Here is an 18,558-nt window from a genome sequence, read left to right as displayed (position 1 = left end):
CATGGACACCCAAATGAATAAAGCAAATAGCAGCACCGTCTCCCCCCTCATAATTTTCGAGAGCGAAGGAGCGAGCGGTGGGCGGCCTGTCTCTGCCTCCGTCTCCATCTCCAAACAAACCCACCCCGGTTTCATTTTTTCTAGTCGATCAATCTCTAATTCAACAAATTTCTTTCTCAAAATTCAATTTTGTGATCATCATTAATTAACAGAGAAGAGAATTGAAACGAATTTTGAGAGAGAGATCTGCAATGGAAGTGACTTCTTCTTCTTCTTCTTCATGGGACGCTTTACGCAAACAGGTTCCTTCACCATTTCTTTCTATTTCAAAATTCTCGATTTTTTATTTTAGGGATTTGATTAAAAAATTTCCGAATTTCGTTAATTTTTGGATGATTTGTGTGAATGGTTATGGAAAACTTGACATTGATTTATTTCCGCGAGGCTTCCTTGGTTTGGAATTTTATCTTATAGGATTAATGTAGTAGCGAAAATGCATCATCTCTTTTAAACGGAGGGAAATACTTGTAGCGTAGCTACTTCACCTTGAGGCCTGCTACTTGGATAGCTTGAACCTGTGACGCTCTGATTATGCCATGGCTCTTGGAGAATTGAGTTTCTTTTTGCTTGGGCTGGTTGGTTGAGAAAATCATCAAGAGATCTGTGAAAGTATCTATGGATTCGATGGTTTTTTATTCAAATGATTTGTTTGTTCAGTCAGGAATGAAAATAGTTTGTTTGTTATATTTCATAATGTCCTTTTATGTCTTCATATATGGAGTTATCATAATTGGTTTACGAGTTCTTTTGTTATTAATCCGTGTTCTTTTCTTATACTTTCTGCTTGATATTAACTCCTGCTAGCTTGAGTTTTAGATATCTTTGTAAATGATTTTCTGACATTATTGCAGGCAAGGAAACTTGAAGCTCAGTTGGATGAGCAGATGAGCTCATTTCGTAAACTAGCATCCTCGAAGGGTTCAACAAAAGTTGATTTTCCAGAGAATGATCTTGAATCTGGGATAGACAGGCTATTAAAACAGCTCCAGCAAGTAAATTTACAGATGCAAGCTTGGGTATCATCTGGGGGATCAGAAATGGTTTCTCACACCTTGACTCGGCATCAGGAAATTCTTCAGGATCTTACTCAGGTAGGTCTTCCATTCAATCTGTGAGCTTTTGCTTATGATCCTCAAAGATCTTTGAGTTGCTTCATTGAAGTTGACCATGTATGAGGCAAACATCTCTTGAAGATGTATAATTATACCTTTTCCTTTTCCTTTGTGATCGGTTTTCTTGTTATTGTTTAATTTCACTACAAATGAAGCTCATTCTCCTTTGAAAACCAATAACACTCACAAAAGGAGGTGTATACTGGTTGGTTACTATTGGAGATTGCTTCAGTTTTCTGTTTCACACGACAATTTTAATAAGCTGATATGTTTGACAAAGGGTTTTTGCATCTGGGCACTTGTGATGGATTTGTTGTCTCTGCTGTCACTCTTACGCTTGCATTCACAAAACCTGTTTACAGAAGTACATTAAAAATTCACGCTGATAAATAATTTGGTTTACTAATTTTGTTGGAGTTGAAATTGTTGAAAAATGTATATGATGATGAAAATCTTTCTAGGCCCCATCTCATTAAACTAAACATCCCCTTCTCTTTCCTCGAAAAAAAAAAGACTAGGGAATTGTGTAATCTCTTGCTATGCAGTTGATTATATTCAGTCTAATTAACTTGGAATTACACATGATTAAGTGCAGGAGTTTCATCGTCTCCGTTCTGGCATGAGAGCTAAGCAAGAACATGCTCTTCTTCTGGAAGACTTTAGGGAGTTTGATCGAACAAGATTAGATTTGGAAGATGGAGTTGGTTCTGCAGACCAAGCCCTTCTTAGAGAACATGCATCTATTAGCCGAAATACTGGGCAGGTACAGGCCAAAGGGCTCTTCTCTTTGCGATATAGGTGTGTTTTAGTATAAATTTATATGAGCTTGTGGACTTCCGCATCCTCAATCTATTAGATTTCTCCTTTTCTTTTGTAATGGAACATTGACATAATATATCTGAAATCATATAAACTGTGAAACACTCAAGATATGTCGGGAAATGTTGTGTGGTTACCCTCTTATCCATTACTAAGCTTTGAGTGCTTGTTGGTTATACTATGTCTCTGATTTGCATGTTTCATGTCATTATGCATATGCAAGCTGCACTGAAATTTATGCAGGAAAAAAGGAAAAAAATCTGAAACAGTAATTTTCAAGCATGATTGCTAATGTGCAACTTATGCTTTTAATTGAAGTTCCTTGTTCATTGTGTTCTGGTGCCTCAGATGGATAATGTGATTTCACAAGCTCAATCTACTCTTGGTGCACTAGTTCTTCAACGTTCAACTTTTGGAGGAATAAATTCAAAGCTGAGTAATGTCAGCAGCCGCCTCCCAACGGTATGAAAACCTTTGCTCGGGTGGTTAATTATGTTTTAAATATTTATGGAATGCTGAGTGAATCAATGTTTTGAATCTTGTTTGGGAAGCCTCAATCAGAATTATTTTTTCTTTTCTTTTCATTCTATAGCACATGACATGAATGGGGTAAAACAAGTGGAGACGCTTGATAATAAGTTGGTTGCTGAATAATAAAGCTGCCTTTCAAACAACAGTTATAAATTGTCTAGATGTAATCTTTGGTAATGGAAAGGGATCTCCATGAGCATGCTAGAATAAACTATACAGCATCACTTTTAGGCGATTGCTTAACCCCGAGAAATGATTTTGTTTCCATGGCTTTGGGTTTCATGTATTCTTCCATGTATATACTTGTAATGATTGACATGCTTCTTTGATGTAATGATGCAGGTAAATCAAATTCTATCAGCAATAAAGAGGAAAAAATCCATGGATACCATCATACTTTCCCTGGTTGCATCCGTATGCACTTTTCTTATTTTTATTTACTGGTTGACCAAGTAAGAATTTCATTGTGCGCCTGCTTGGAGGTTGCTTGTGGTGAGACAACCCTATCTTTTATTTTAGTTTTTTGCTCTATATTGATTCGAGGGTTGTATTTTTTGTCCAAGTTTATAGTGACATCCCTAGTGGTTAATGCTTTGTATTGCCATGCCTGTAGCATTTATGACATGCCATGTAGAGGTCAACACAGAGTTCGGATTGATGAAAATGATGAGTGTGATCTGAAACTGAGAAATTGTGCAAGCCAATTACGTTTATAGACCTTGGATCAACCAGGGTTACCATATAAGCTGTGGTTCATTTTGTCTTTCATTCATGAAGATGATAGTTGAACCTACTCCGTGCCATCATTTGATTCTGCGTTGGGCATCCAGATCAGAAAACGAAAGGAACTGATGGTCTGATATTGTCCCGAGCGAAGCAGAAATGGTGCGTGCAATATATTTTTTGTGCATTGTGTTTGTGGATAGATCAGTTGGTTTTGTGCTTTTTTATAGCAGAGTGATGATGTCAATTTTCGGATCAAATCTAACCTTACTTTCGTGTTGGGAAATTGGAGACCTAAGATTCAACAACACACACCACCAGGAACAACCCAATTTGATGCAAAATAAAATAATAAAAATGAATAAATAGTGGACTCGTGAGATTTAACGGTTAGGAAAAATCTTGTCTATTCCATGAATTCGAAAGCAATTTTTAATGACTGCAAGAGAAAATCATTACAAGAACGTAATTATGATATCTATATCTAAAATCCAATAAATCACATTGTGAACAATGAAGGAACTAACTTGAGGAAAATATTTTCTTCAAAAAAGAGTTATTTGAATTATCAAAGAAAATATTATGACAAATATATTCTTCTTTCATGGTTTTTGCAATGTCTAACATTTACGATGATGGATATGGTTGTATTGGTGGTGAATGTGATGGTGGTTGTCGTGATAGCAGTCTAGTAGATGAAATGATAATTATTTTAATAATAAAATGGTGATGGTCCGATGAAAGGTGGTGATAACGGTGGTGAGTGGTTTTGGTGAGCGCTGGCGGTGGTTTTGATGAATATCATATAAATCGGTAGTGCAAGAAAAACATCATCATCATCTTCTCGTTTCCTTCTGTGACCACTACGCCGCTGCAACATCGGCGTTGGCAAGGCTGACATTGTCCATGCAAGGAAACGGCATGGAGCGATGCTTTTTAGTGAAGGGTGCTCCTGATATCAATAGGAATGGACACTGTACTTACTCCATCAACAATACGAACAGTTGCTCCGCCGTGCTGATGACCAAATCATGTAAAGCTAGTAGAAAAGAGGCGGGTTAACACTTGCATGCAACCATGGACTCTAGTTTTTGTGCTTAACGGGTCCCTATACTATTTTATTTTATTTTATTTCCATTTATATCATCCTTATAATATCATAATTGTCATTGTCATGATCTTCTACCAGTTTTTTATAGCCAAGACTGTTCAATAATGGCAAGTGTCAGCTTTTTAATATTTCACTAATGTACATTTTGGTTCTTAATTTTTTTAGTAATTTTTATTTTGGCCCCTGTAATTTCTTTTCCTTACAAATAAGTCCTTATTTAAAGTCTTATTCTGCCTCTATCTCTTACGATAAATGCAATTCAATCTATGGATGTTTTTATTTTCAATTAAGCCATTACATGAAATCTTAAACTTGATCAAAATTGTGACAATATATTGTAGGGAACAAATTCCTAAACTTTATAATACCTTGACTTGAAAAAACAAAAAACAAAACAGAGACAAAACATAAGAAGATAAATTAAAAAATAAAATAAGGTAAAATATTTCATAATATTTATATGGTATCATAGAAAAACATTTATTTAAAAAAAATTATTGTTAGGTCATTGAAGTCTTTTTTACTTTGATTTTGACTTTTTTCCTCACACCATCATAAATACATTATTTTCAATAATTCTTTTTATAATTTAAATGAGTTGGTGGATAAGATAAAAATTAAGTAGATTTCAATAGATATACCCACTGAAGAAATAAATTTTTTATTTCTAATAATATTATATGTCTATTATCACAATTTTGATGAAGTTTAAGATTTGACATGTTGGGATTTAATTAAAAATATATATATCTTGGAGCTAAATTGCGTTTAATCTACAAACGAGGTTCAACAAAACTACAATTAAGAATTTATTTTTTAAAATAAAATAAAATATAGGGATTACAGTATTTTCTTAGAAAATAATTTAAGAATTAAAATGCATGTTGGTGAAATATTAAGCATCTAACACGTCATTATTTAACGGCATTAGTGGTAGTGACAGAAAGAATTAACTTTAACAATAATGTAATGCATAATTAACAATATAATTGGTTTAAGAATTAACTATAACAAAATGACATATTTGCTTGGTTAGTTTGCTGATTGAATAGAGTTCGTCGTTCTTGGTTTGCATGTATCTGGTGCTGCTACAACTTTCATAATTTTGTGTGGCCTGATAAAATACTCTTAACAGCAGACGAGTTGTTGTCTGATTGGTAAATGGCAGGTTTTGAGCTTCAGGGTTTGTGGCACAAGGGTCTGGTGGTGCCCTGCTATGAAAAATTTTCTTTTTCGTGGCTAATGTATTCTTATGTATCATCTTTCAAAAAAAGCAATGCTTGCTTGTTGATTTTGAACTGTGTTAGTCGCTACAGAGTGTCGCTGTTACGAAATGGCCAGTGAATTCTGCATGGGTTTCCAATGTGTTACTTAACCATGGCTGATAGTATGGAGTTAAGTTTTCTTTCACAAGACTCTATCTTTGAGGATGTTCGGAAACTTAATCATATCTAGATGGAAACTTAACAGGTTATATTAATGAATGTATATCGTTTGGCTAAACATTAGGGTGGGGTTCCATGAGCCAGCAAATCCAAGTGCTTCGGCGAGCAAATTTTTCTATACTTGGGAGTTTTTCATTTCTTTAGTCAATTTTAACTGTTCAACTGAGTTTTTATGGTCCAGTTATGTTAGCAGAATATATTCAAGATGTCCACATGTGTTAATTAAATAGTTCATGGGAGGCATGTTACTGTCATTGAGCCTGGCGCGGTGCCATATTCGCGAACAATGTGTTGATGTTGGAGACTAACTTCCATTTATTTTCCTCTTTCTATTTGTGGGGAGCTTCAGGGGGCATTGTTTTGTTGTTGATAAATATTTTTAGAGATGTTGGATCAGTTTGATAGCCAATTTTGTATGCTTTGTTGTTTTAAAGAACTACATAATCATTTTATGAGACCTCACAAGTGTTTACGGTCTGGGATAGGAGACTCCAGGGACTCTTTTGTGGGATGAATTGATTGCTATTGGGCAGAGGAATGCTCTTCATTACGCATTGGTTGTTGATCATAGCATATGATGCTTCATCTGTTCGACAGAATCAGGGAAAATCGGACAACGCATACAGAGCCCCTGGAAATCAGTGTGCTGCGACTCTTGATTATGAATCAATTGATGAATCTTCCTTGGATGCGAGGATCTTCATTTGGTCCGGTTTTATGGTGAACCCTGTTTTTTCAAGGATTGGTCGTTTCTTCATGTTGATGGAGTAAGGAGAGAATTTCCCAAAGGTGACCTTAAGATTTACTATCTAGCCCAATCTAGGATCTCCATCCCTCTCTGTTGGAGATGATAGGTCTCTCTGAGAGTCTGGCTCCCTTTGCAGTTCAAGATTGTTCATGTTGGCCAGTGGCCAGGTTAGAAGATTTTGAGGATCTTTTGAAAGGTTGGAGCTGTTGGCGGGCACATCAGCTCTGTGGTATATAAGCAAAGCTCTAAAAAAATGTCGAGAATGGGGTATAAAATGTCGCTTGGGATATGATGATTGAAAACAAATATTTCTTGCAAGAAACTATCTCATTAGAAGTTGAGGCAGAAGGTGGTCTTATTAGGGAGGAGAGTAAAAGGAGTAGTTCTAGAAAGCACCATTTCTAACGTTTTCTGTTGGAAGACATTATTCAGAGGCCTAAGGAGGGGAGAAATATATAAGATCAGGAAGGAGAGGAAATGGAATGTCATGTTTCTTCGACCATTTTGTTACAGAATTTGTTATCATTCTTGTGGGCAAGGGACAACTCCTTTTTCTGTCTGGGTTAAATAACGGGAATTACTGGATGACCCTCCCTCTCCCTTAACCTCTCCAGTTCAAGTTTGCACACAATTTAATCTCAGGTATTTTGAGATAACATCATCCACTTCCAACTAAGATAGCTAGCACCGCAAGAAATTTCTTCATATATATTAGTAAAAGCCAAACTATTCACATTTTATCTTAATTTTGTGTATAAACCGGCCAGAATGCAACGAGCAGTAGCTTCATCTTGTTTTCCTCATCTGCACTTTCATCTAACAGCATTCTGGGATTATCTGTGTTGGTTTGTTTATGGTGTTCAATTATCACCTCCTAAAGCTCCTTGCTGCTGATGTTTTCTCATTAGAATCACCATCTTCTTCTGGCAGCTTGACAGCAGAGTAAGTTCCTGCTCCACACAGCGCTCCGAGGATCGGGGCAGTGAGGTAAATCCATATCGCTTTATAGTTCTTTACAGCAATGGCTGGCCCTAATGTTCTGACTGGGTTCATTGATGCTCCTGTTGTTTCCCTGCACATGAAAATGAAGACACTCCAATATGCTAATAATGTTTAGATGTTTTAATCTCTGTAATAAAATGCTCCATTCACTACAGACTACTTTATGCACAGGAAAACAAAGAATCTCTCTCTCTCTCTGCTATCTTTTTATTTTTAATATTTGATTTGACACAAACCATCATAAGCATGGAAAAGAATGGCCTTAATCATAGATCATTTTCGATTGATGAATGGGAACAATCTTTGTAGGTTCTGAACCACAAAAAATATGCTGTTGTCATGTCTCTCACATCAACTTATACGGAAGGGTTAAGCTATACAAGAACTGAAATAGGTTTTGACTCAGTTGCTTTTCTTGGATTCGCCCCTTTTCACAAGTCTTCAAGTTGTTGCTAACAATAGTGCTTAAATATTCATGTTCTTTACCATGTTTTGACCGCACTGCATTTTGCTCACTGTTACTTTTTGGACTCTCCTAAATCAGATCAATAGTGCAAGAATAATTGAAGGGTTTAGCAGACGCATACCCAGCAATGAGTATGTTGAGCATGACAGTAGCCCCTACCGCGATTCCCGCCAGCTCACCCACCTGTGCATGGCCACAGATTTTTGTCACACTTGCCAAGTATGACAGCTAAATCTATTTCAATGTATTGTGTGCATGTGATTAGAATGTAGATGTGAAATCGAGAGACTAATAAATTTGGCCAGTGCTCTTTTTTTTTAACACGGATATTCAGATCACTTTATTAATTAATTTTGTGTATCTTGAAATCAATAATTATATAAAGCTTAATGGCCTTGAGGTTTTGAGGTTTGTATAGCTTGTATTTTTTTTTATTTTTTTTTTTGTATAGCTTGTATAGCTTGTATTTTATTTCCATAGGTAGATGTGAAATTTATCTTCATCCATTCCAGGGCTAATGATTCTATTAATGGGTGCCAACCATCTCGATTGACTCTTGTCGTTTTCTCTTCCCTTTTGGAAAATTTGGGGGAAAAGAAGAGTTGAAAAGGAGAGAGGATATGTAAATGTAATGCTTTCTTTTATATATAAACAATTTAAACAAGAGTATTAGAAAACCAAGTTTCAATCCAGCTTTTGCCATTTATTAAGAACCAAAAAGGCATTCTTAATGCTTAGTTGAGAAGGTTTGAAGCAAGGAAAGGAAAGTACTTACAGCTCTTGTGTCGGTGGCTACAGCAGTGACAACGAACATGAGAATAAAGCTGGTAATGAACTCTAAAGCAAAAGCTTGACTATAACCCCCAGAAGGAACTGTGACCCCCCCTCCCATTACAGGGTGAAATATCCCCTTCAATGCAAATGCAGCACATAATGATGCCAATACTTGTGCCCCGATGTACACTGGCACCTGTTCAAAGGAGAGTGATATTAACGTCCAAAAACTGCTAAAATAAGAACACGCAACATTAATTGAATAGTACTGTGTATTTTTCTTGTACATGTTTCCATGGAAAGTGTTTTAGGGCAGCAAAGGCAATGGTGATAGATGGGTTGAGATGAGCTCCAGAGATGTGGCCTGTTGATAATATAACGATCATTACAGCTAGTCCGGAAGAGGCAGCAAGGCCAATGAGAGTTTCTGAGCCTTGTGTTTTTTGGTTAACAATGGCCGTGGCTGTCCCAGCAAAGATCAGTATAAGAGTGCCAATGAATTCAGCTCCCACCTGCAGTTTTGGAATTGATATAAGTTACATGAACACAAAACACAAAATGGAAAACGTTAGTTCGTTTTGGTTATTCTTATGTCATAGAAAGTTGTCTGCACACAACATGCATGCATACCTTTCTTGCTAGCGAGACAGGAGGAGGGGGCAGTGAGCAAGAGACAGGAGGCAATCTTCCTTCTTCCATCGCCCATTCTTCCACACTGAAACACTTGCAACTTCTCAAAAGGGATTTTCTACCATGAACACCTCTCTCCCCCTTAAACCCACCAAAGAGAGGAGCACCAGGAGTACCTGGTGTTGCTGGGGTTGAAGGAACTGATGGAACCTCTGCGTTGTCCATGACCCTAGCTAGATTACCAAAAACAGTCAAAGGCTAAATAAATAGAGTATATAGTAAGTGCTAACTATTTAATTAGAGAAGCTTCATGCTCTGAGTTTGCACTTGCTTGTCTTTATGTTTTGAAGGAAGTGAGATGACTGATATTTATAGTACAGAAAGAGAGGACATTAAGGAGTTGACTTAGAGAATCCCTAGAGATGGAGAGAATGAGAGAAGTAATGGTTGGAACTGCTGGAGATGGGAGGCTGGTAGCCTTGGAAGTGGACGGTGGGACAATATTGCAAGAAGTCCTGTATTAGGAAAAAAAAAAAAAACTTTGAAAAAGAGGCTTTTAACATGAGACATGAATCATTGATTTTCTGTCTTTCCCACTTGGGGTTTTTTATACTCAATGCATTCACTCAATTATAGAGTAGACTACACCACCCTGTCACCTTCTCGTTAGACTCTGTGCCTGCCTTGAATTTGCTCGATATCGGGTCTGTATAGATTAAACCAATCATGCTAACATTTATTTACATATCGTTAAAAAACCATTTTAATTCAATAATTTTAATGGTTAAAAGAGATTTCAAGATATAATTTATATTATTTTCTAATATATTTCCTTAAATAAAAAAAATTTAAACTTAAAACTTGTACATATTCATCCTATCTTGTATTTAATTTAATTTTCACTTAGTCTCTGATATATCAATATATAATAGCAGCAAATAATTATTTATTGTGCACATGTGTGTGTCTACATTCTAATTATATACAAATAATAATAATAATAACAATGCAAATTAATGATGGTAGCTAAAAGTAAAAGATTGTGATCGAATTATCAAAGCTGCTCCACTTGCTGGGTTTAAACCAAGATATGCAATCTTTTACACCAGCAGTTTTTAAGCTCTCAAGAAATAATTTCACTGTCAGTTTTTATTTCTTCTTATTCATACTTTCCATAACATAAAAGGGAAATCTTAATTATATTATACGTTAGGGTAGCATTTGATTGCTATATTCCAGGACAAAAAAAAAATAGAGACAATCTGAACATTAAGGGCGAGAAAGAAAAAAAAACAGAGACGAAACTGCTTTTGATAATGATATTCAAAACAGAGCAACTGTTTGTGCATTTTATTTAATTAGTTGATGATGAATAAGAAATAACAAAAAAATAAAAATATTTGTGTTATCCTTGATATATATTATCTGCTTTAAAAGGAACTATGCTAGGCCGAATTTGTTCAGTCAACTTTGGTTCTTTTGATAAAGTAATTGTGTATAGTGTGCATCAATGCATTGCAGAAGCTGTAGTATACGCCTTTCACCTGCTCCATTCGGACTGAAAAAACCTTCTTTTTTTTTTTCAATGTGAATGAAGCTGATGAAAGGCGTATACTACAGCTTCTGCAATGCATTGAGGCGCACTATATACAGCAATGGTTCCGCGCACAGTATCATGCTAGTGACTAACACTGAAAGAGGGATCAGTCTCGAGCAATTATGATAAGGATGCTGTAAACCTGCGGTAGGGGAGTGGTTTTACAAAAGCTAGGCAAGGATAAATGGTGATTTCATGCCTGGTATGGCTGGGGTACTAATGAAGACAAGTACCTGTACCTGGAATAATGTTCGCACTACTGTTTTTGATAAAGTGGAACATTTCAAGATCATAGGAGGAACCATGTAAAGAAAACCTTAAATAGAAGAAATTAAGAATATAAATAGGGTGGAATAAATTCGCTTTTTTATGTGAGAACATATGGCTTCCCCTCTTTTTTAATCTTTTTTCTTATGAAACTTTCTATTTGCCCTTTTCCTTTGGTCATCAATTTGGTAATCACAGCTCCATATCTATATACATGCATGCATGGATGTATTATTATATAATACTGTCTATGTCAACCTTTATTCTAAGGTGACAGATGACTGACAAGGTTTCATTTCCAAGGGTGTACACAGGAAGGGTTCCTGAAGGCATTGATCTTAAATTTCCTTTTTCGTTTCCAGTGGCTGAACTCCAGCATTGCTTTACCCGATGTTTTTTCGTCGGAAACATAGTGTTTTTCCGACATCAGGTAGAAAAAAGCTGTTTTTACTTTTTATTGACGGATATTTATCATGAATAATTGATTTAACGATGAACTTTCATCGGAATTCCTCGGGAATATATGTCTTACTTACGGATTTTTTACTTGCGTTTAAAGCTTTCGTAGATCAATAGGCTCGGTTGGTGCTAAAATTTCTCTGCGTGCATAGCTTCATCGACCAGAAATTGTGTTAAAAGAGTCCTCCTCGTGTCCTTGAGAACAAAAGCGTTTGTGGGGTCAAACGTAAGGTCAGATTTGTGTGTCATTTTGTCCTAAACTACACATGTGCGTGTGGTATGCGCACCACAAATAAAACATAATTACCAATAATTTCCCTACCCATGTGCACCACAAATAAACCATCAAGTCAACTTATCTGTGCAATGTCGATGTTCTGCACAAGATGTCGTGTCCTCTTCTCTTCCAAATTAATTGATCTTTGTATTGAAGGATCAGACGAGAGTGGGCCGCTACAAAGCTAGCTACATATAAACCCCTAGCTCCGGTGGTGGAATACAGGGCATAAAGTCATGAGTCCGGTGAGACATAATTATGATCGATCAGCGCATAAGGATCGATGACCTTCTGAATTTCGTACAGGCAAATGCACATAATTACCAATAATTTCCCTACCCATTTTCGGGATTGACTTGGAAAAGAATTTTAGTCGTCGCGTTAACCCGTGAGTCGCCAATCAATCCGAGTCAAATTTTTATTTTTATTAAAACATCATTTTTCATTCTTTTTTTCACTCATGCTAACCCTCCGAGGTTGAACTAAATTTAGTCTAGTTAGTTAATTGAGTTTTATCGTATCAATATTTTGTTTAATTTAATTAAAAATCATCTCAAGCTAGGCTCTGAATCCCAAGTTTTCAAAGTTAATTCGTTGGCTAAGTTGAGTTTAACAATAATATATTAAAAAAAAAACTAAAGTATATGGGAAAAATATTATATATACACCTCGATTTATTATAGATTATAATACTAAATTGACAATTGTCTTTATAAAAAAATCACAATGAATTGTCTTTTTACTTTGTTCATTTGTTATTTTATAATTTTTTAGGAATATATTTTTTCATGTTTTTATATAAAAATTACTTTAATGCCTTTAAAAACAACCAAAAAAAAATTTAACTTTGGTCTTGAGGTTTTTTTATATATTTTATATTCTTTGCTATAGTAATGACTCTCTTACCTTTAGAATCAAATTTTTAAAAGCTTGGCTGCAGTGGTTTATTTATCATTTTATAATGATTTTTTTATAAAAGCATTTTAACCTTAAAAGTAATGTGGTATTCTTATAAATAAATAAATAATTAATTAATTAAAAATTTATTGGTGCATGTAACATGATTTTGATGATCAATCATTTTTTTATTATATTATTTAATTTTTCCCAATCTTTTTTTTTTCCTGCGCGACGAGTGTTGTTAATAAATCTTGATGCAGTGTTGTTGACTTTTTTTATTCTTTTCTTTTCTCTTTACTTTTAAAAATATGGATATGACGCCTCTAAATTTATAGATGAACACTTCAAGTTATTTATCTTTTGATGTAATCCCTTCTTTTCTAGTTCTTATTTGTTTTATTTTAGTTATTTTTTTTTATTTTTAATTTTATTTTATTTTAATTTTTTTATTTTTAATTTTGTTTTTAATTTTATTTTATTTTAATTTTTTAGGCTATCAAATTTTATAATTATCCTTTCAATTTCAATGTCAATTTTGAGTGTTTGTTACTACTTCCAGAAACAATTTCGTTTTTTACTGCATAAAATCTGAGTAAAAGATGCATTACTAAGAAACAAAAGTTGTTTGGTCAGTCGGATTAGATTTTTTTATATAAAAAAAGCAGCATCTCTGAGCTGATGTGTTCTTAAAGTGCAGTGATCTTTAACTGATTTTAGTCTAGAATTAGTATTTGATTAATGTAAAGTTTAGAAATTTTAAAAGAAAAAACATCTTATTTCTCAGTAAAAAAAAAAAAACCATGTTTTCAACCAAAATCAAAACTAATTTTCATGGAATCTGTGGTTTTACATCACAGCTTATAAAGCATAATCAAAGTAGAACATAGCACATCAATCTCTAACAGATCTCTCGCCAAATAAGAAAATTGCTGCTAGAAATGTGCTCCTTCCCACTCAAGGGGTATAAAGGAGCATCAATAAAAAGGAAAAAAGGAAAGAAAAGTTTTTGATCAAACCAAGCCAGCCACCGATAATTAATTATGGACAGAATTTGTGCAAAATAAGAGAATCTAGAAAATAAAAAATGTTTGAAAGTTTGATAATGATTGTTTTTTAAAGTGTTTTTGTTTTTATAAATATATTAAAAAATTATTTTAATATTAATATATTAAAATGATCTAAAAACATAAAAAATTGAAGTTTTTAGAAATACTTTTAATGTAATTCTAAAAAAATAATTTAAGGGCTTTCATAAAAATATATATATATATATAAGCAATTGATTAAAAAAATGAATTAGATTTCTTTAATTAAAAGTTATGCAGAGTTTATTTCAAGCCGTAAACTTCCGGGACACCTTTTCCTTACAATATGATTAATGTCATATCAACCAAATATAGATAGGTCCCGCAAATGGGACTTCGGCTTCTTGGTGATCTTAAAATCCTGTTCATCTCCCACAACATATGAACATGGCCCATGTTTTAAAGTAAATTATTTATCATCATCAGTATGAGTGTGTGAGTATGGCTCTGGCTTCTCCATGCCCATTGCCCTAGTTATGCAGGACGATTGTGGAAATTCTTGCTTGCTTTTAGAGATCCAGTACATCAGAGGGAAAGGAGATGATAAAAAATTCCTTTTAAAATTTAAATTCAGTGACGGAGAAGGTTCAGAATCTTTCCCAATGTGGCTTTGTCCTGTTTATTCCCTTTAATTCTCTGCAGAATTTGAAGAACACTAAATTTACTACACCAGCTGATAAAAATTGTTTTGGTCCCTAGTAATGGACCAAAATCATACAAGATTTGTCTGTTGAGTTGATCACAAAGGGGTAACATCATTGATGTATGAGATGAATGATTAGCTTAATTAATTTCTGTCGAAGGAGATCATTAATTATGAAAGTAGTTGTTCTTCCATGATTAAAGAGGTTGGTGGAGATTTGCAGGTGGATATAAGACAAAAGACTCGTGCACATGCGTAATCTTAGTGGATCAGGTAGGGCATTTTTGTCGAGTCATTGACGAAAGTTCCTGGTGTTTTTCTTCCATTTCTTTTCTTTTCTTTTTCTTAGTAATAAATATTTCATGGAGAAAATGAACACAGTTTCTTCAACAGAAGGACAGAAAGTTCGTGAAAGAAAAGAGATTCAGGAAAAATTCAAGATCAAAACAGACATTGGACTGAATTTCATTCTCAAATACAAGAAGAGTCCATGTCTCCGGGCCTGCAGAAACAATCTGGACAGATGAAACAGGAGCACAGCTCAGAGTAACATCCATGCAAGGGACATGCATGTGTAAAAGAGAAATTTATGGGAGCGAGTGCCTTATTATCCAAGTCATTTATATTTTGCTTTAAATAAAAGATAAATTTACCAGATATATATACAAGTTATAACCAGATGGTGCATGTTATTTGATAGGATTAAACTGAAAATAGAGTTGTCAATGGCTCGAAAGTTAGAAGAAGCACCTTGGATTCCAAATACAATAACTTGAGACAGCAAAAATAAGATTTAATTAATTTTAAAAACATGATTGAACTAGTTAGATTTTAGATAGACTAAATCTACTTTTTAAAAATTATTAGTTCGAGTTTTATAAATATTAAAATTATTAAAGATTTATATAATCATTAAATTTAAAACTCATAAAATTTATCAAAATATATACAAATTAATCCAAACAATCATATCAATAAAATAAAATAAAATATATTTTTTTTAAAATCATGATAAGTTAGCTAGAAATTTTATATTACTCATGAGCTCATTCGCTAATTTTAATTACTTTTATTTTTTTTATCTGGGGGGAGAGATCCTAGGAGAAAGAAGAAATCCCAATTCAACTCATTCATTTGTTATTTACCATGCCTATCAAAATAAACCTTCTTATAACTTGAATTAATTTATTAATTTTTTATCCAGAATGATAAGATAACTTTATAAAAAAAACCTACAAAGCTCATTTAAAGAAATTATTAAATAATAAAATAAAAAATAAAAATATCAAATTATATTAACTCTTTAAACCTATAACTTATATGTTTTTTTTATTATATTAAAGATATTTAAAGAAAAAAAATTGCTTGATTTTTTTACCATTATTACGATGGCTAAGCTCTAAATAAGTACAGGATACATTATCTACCCCTTATAAAAAACATATAGCCCGGGCTAGCAAGCCCACACAACCGGCCTAACTTTGTTTTTTATTATTAAATTTATTATTTAATACTTAATTAATTTTTAATTAAAATTCATAATTTATTTTAATTTATATTTTATAAGTTTATCACAGTCCCATCATAAATATTTTAGTATTTACTTAATGTTTAATTTTATAAATTTCTATTTTTATTATCATATAATTAAATAAAAAATAACTTTTTTTAAAAAAACAAAATTACTAAGCTAAGTTAAGTCCAAGATTTGAATCATGGACTTAACAAGTTAATTTGATTAATTAAGAATTGAATTTCATAACTTGTTTTAATTTTCTATTTAAGAGGTTATTGTGTTCTCAAACAAATATTTTAATATCATGTTAATATTTAATTTTACAATAGTCTATTTTTATTATTATTCAACTAAATAAAAAATAATTTGTAAATAAAAAATTATTAAACTTGATGGAGTAAATGATTCAGTTTGACAGATTAAATTATAAAATTCAAGTTAATTTAATATATTATTATTTTATTATTATTTTTTAAAATATTAAATTAAGTTTTTATTTTTCAAAATAAATCATATTTTTATCGATAAATTTAATTACAGGATTGACGAATTCTCCACAGCATCGCTCGGTCAGGAAGCCATCGATCAAAGAAAACACAAGCAAGGAGTATTTGAGCTGAAAAGGAAACATGTCCAAAGGAAACTACAAAAAAAAAAAAAAAAAAAAAAAAAAAAAAAAAAAAAAAAAAAAAAACAGCAAAATTAGCTATCTCAATCACAATTGTTAAATTTGACTCGATTGAATAGCTGACTTAAAAAAATTTGTAACATCGAATTTCAAATAGAATTGAAAAGGATACAAATCGAGTAAATTTAAATTGATTAATTTAATTAAATTTGGTTTAAACTCGATTAGATTAATTTAATATTTTTAAAATAAAATAATATTTTTTAATAAAAATAATTGACTAAAATTAACAGGTAACTCATTATTTAACTTAATAACCTAATAATTCAGGTTATTTTTTGGGATAAATCCTCGAGTCTAGTTTGACAATCAAGAGCACAACCCTTAATTCCAGGGGTTTTTTTTACAGTTGTTTTCTAGAAGGCCGGGTGTACCAAAAATAAAATAAATATATATATGCTTCACTACATCAACAAGGATGTTAGTGTCTGTTCAAGAGGTCATGTTTGTATTTTATTTAACCTATATTTTTAACCTGTTTGATAAAAAAAGCAAGTAATTATTGTTTTTTATGTATTGTTTATAGAATTAATTAACATAAATAATACAGTCAATTTCACTATTTTAATCTGATTGGATTGGTCCAGAACTTAATATACATTGAATATGGTTTGATATAGTAAAATAAAAAATAAATTTTTTTTTTTATTTTTAATTATATTTTATTTAAAAAATTAGTATCTAATATTATTCAATGACACTATATAAATTAAACAAAGATTACTTAATGACATAATATTTATAAAATTTGATATGAATTCTAATTTTATATTTGATTATATTTTATATGATATTGTTGCGCACTCAAGAAACCAAAAAAACTATAATATTTGTTGGATATATTTTATACGTAATAAAATTATAGATAATTTAATAGAATAATAAATAATATTTTATATAAAATATTTTTTATTTTCTGATATATTAACCATAGTTAAATCTACAATATTTAAATTAAAAATTATTAATATTAATATATATTTTTTAAAATTATTTTATAATTTTAATTTTAAAAATATTATTAATTAAATATATTTAATTAATTTTAATTTAATTTTAATTTTAATTATAGTTTTAATCAAATATAAATAAATATTAAAATAATTTCAATTAAAAATATTTATAAAGTAATATTTTGTTAAATTATAACCATAAAACTTATTATAATAGCAAAGATATCCGAAGCGAGAAAACCAAAAGGACAGTTCACAGTAGTATCCTTGACTGTGACTGACAAACAACAAAATCCATCAATAAATCTCTTGAGTCACCGACCTTCAACACGTTTTCACTCCTCCGAGTTCAAAGCACAAGAAAAACTCCGAAATCCAAATAAATTAACTCTCTCCCAGGAAATCGGAGGTAATTATATTCAAACTTGTCAGACTATTTTCTCCGTGTTTTTTTTCTTTGCTAATGGTGGCTTAAATTTATGGTTTCTTTTTGCATGCGTGGTGAATGTAAGCTTAGATACGCAATTTATTAAATGGGTTTTTATGTTAGCTAGATTAAGCTAATGATCGGCATGATTAAGGGTTTTTTATAGTGTATTTTGAGCTAAATTCGATGTTCTCGCGTTTTCTGGAAAGGTTTATTGAAGAATCTGAATAATGAAACGTGGGTTGTTGTTGCTGCTTTTTAATTTTTTTATCTTCAGCATTTTTGGAAAATGTTGGGTTTGATTTAGGGCTTTACTAATATAAAG

The 18,558-nt window shown here is 32.3% G+C and overlaps 2 protein-coding genes and 1 long non-coding RNA gene across 7 annotated transcripts; 2 read left to right on the top strand and 1 right to left on the bottom strand.

Annotated features, from left to right (window-relative positions):
- On the top strand, window positions 1-4,545 carry LOC105122937 (Golgi SNAP receptor complex member 1-1-like). Of its 3 annotated transcripts, none has more exons than XM_011022329.1 (6): window positions 1-302; window positions 912-1,151; window positions 1,768-1,935; window positions 2,340-2,453; window positions 2,865-3,014; window positions 3,938-4,545. In XM_011022329.1, exons 1-5 carry the CDS (start codon window positions 252-254, stop codon window positions 2,976-2,978), a joined length of 687 nt encoding a protein of 228 aa, XP_011020631.1. In that variant the 5' UTR covers window positions 1-251; the 3' UTR covers window positions 2,979-3,014; window positions 3,938-4,545. The 3 variants fall into 3 exon arrangements, with proteins under 3 accessions (XP_011020631.1, XP_011020630.1, XP_011020629.1); XM_011022328.1 differs by lacking the exon at window positions 3,938-4,545 and adding an exon at window positions 3,136-3,290; XM_011022327.1 differs by lacking the exon at window positions 3,938-4,545 and having other exon boundaries at window positions 2-302; window positions 2,865-3,288.
- A 2,569-nt stretch (window positions 4,546-7,114) lies between these two features.
- LOC105122935 (uncharacterized) lies at window positions 7,115-8,089 on the top strand. Its single transcript, XR_841768.1, has 3 exons — window positions 7,115-7,191; window positions 7,480-7,536; window positions 7,861-8,089. It is a non-coding gene; the product is annotated as an uncharacterized LOC105122935 (long non-coding RNA).
- On the bottom strand, window positions 7,195-9,875 carry NIP6;1 (NOD26-like intrinsic protein 6;1). Of its 3 annotated transcripts, none has more exons than XM_011022323.1 (5): window positions 9,422-9,875; window positions 9,079-9,303; window positions 8,793-8,987; window positions 8,139-8,200; window positions 7,195-7,642 (listed from the first exon to the last, which is right to left on the bottom strand). In XM_011022323.1, the coding sequence occupies exons 1-5, from the start codon at window positions 9,644-9,646 to the stop codon at window positions 7,417-7,419; spliced, it is 933 nt and encodes a 310-aa protein (XP_011020625.1). In that variant the 5' UTR covers window positions 9,647-9,875; the 3' UTR covers window positions 7,195-7,416. The 3 variants fall into 3 exon arrangements, with proteins under 3 accessions (XP_011020625.1, XP_011020626.1, XP_011020627.1); XM_011022324.1 differs by having other exon boundaries at window positions 7,195-7,621; window positions 9,422-9,873; XM_011022325.1 differs by having other exon boundaries at window positions 7,456-7,652; window positions 9,422-9,874.
- Window positions 9,876-18,558: the final 8,683 nt, after the last annotated feature.

Source organism: Populus euphratica, unplaced genomic scaffold (genome assembly GCF_000495115.2).
Source record: "Populus euphratica unplaced genomic scaffold, PopEup_1.0 scaffold8.1, whole genome shotgun sequence".
NCBI classification, from domain to species: Eukaryota; Viridiplantae; Streptophyta; class Magnoliopsida; order Malpighiales; family Salicaceae; genus Populus; species Populus euphratica.
Note: the sequence above shows the minus strand (reverse complement) of the source record. Positions and strands in the feature narration are given on the sequence as shown.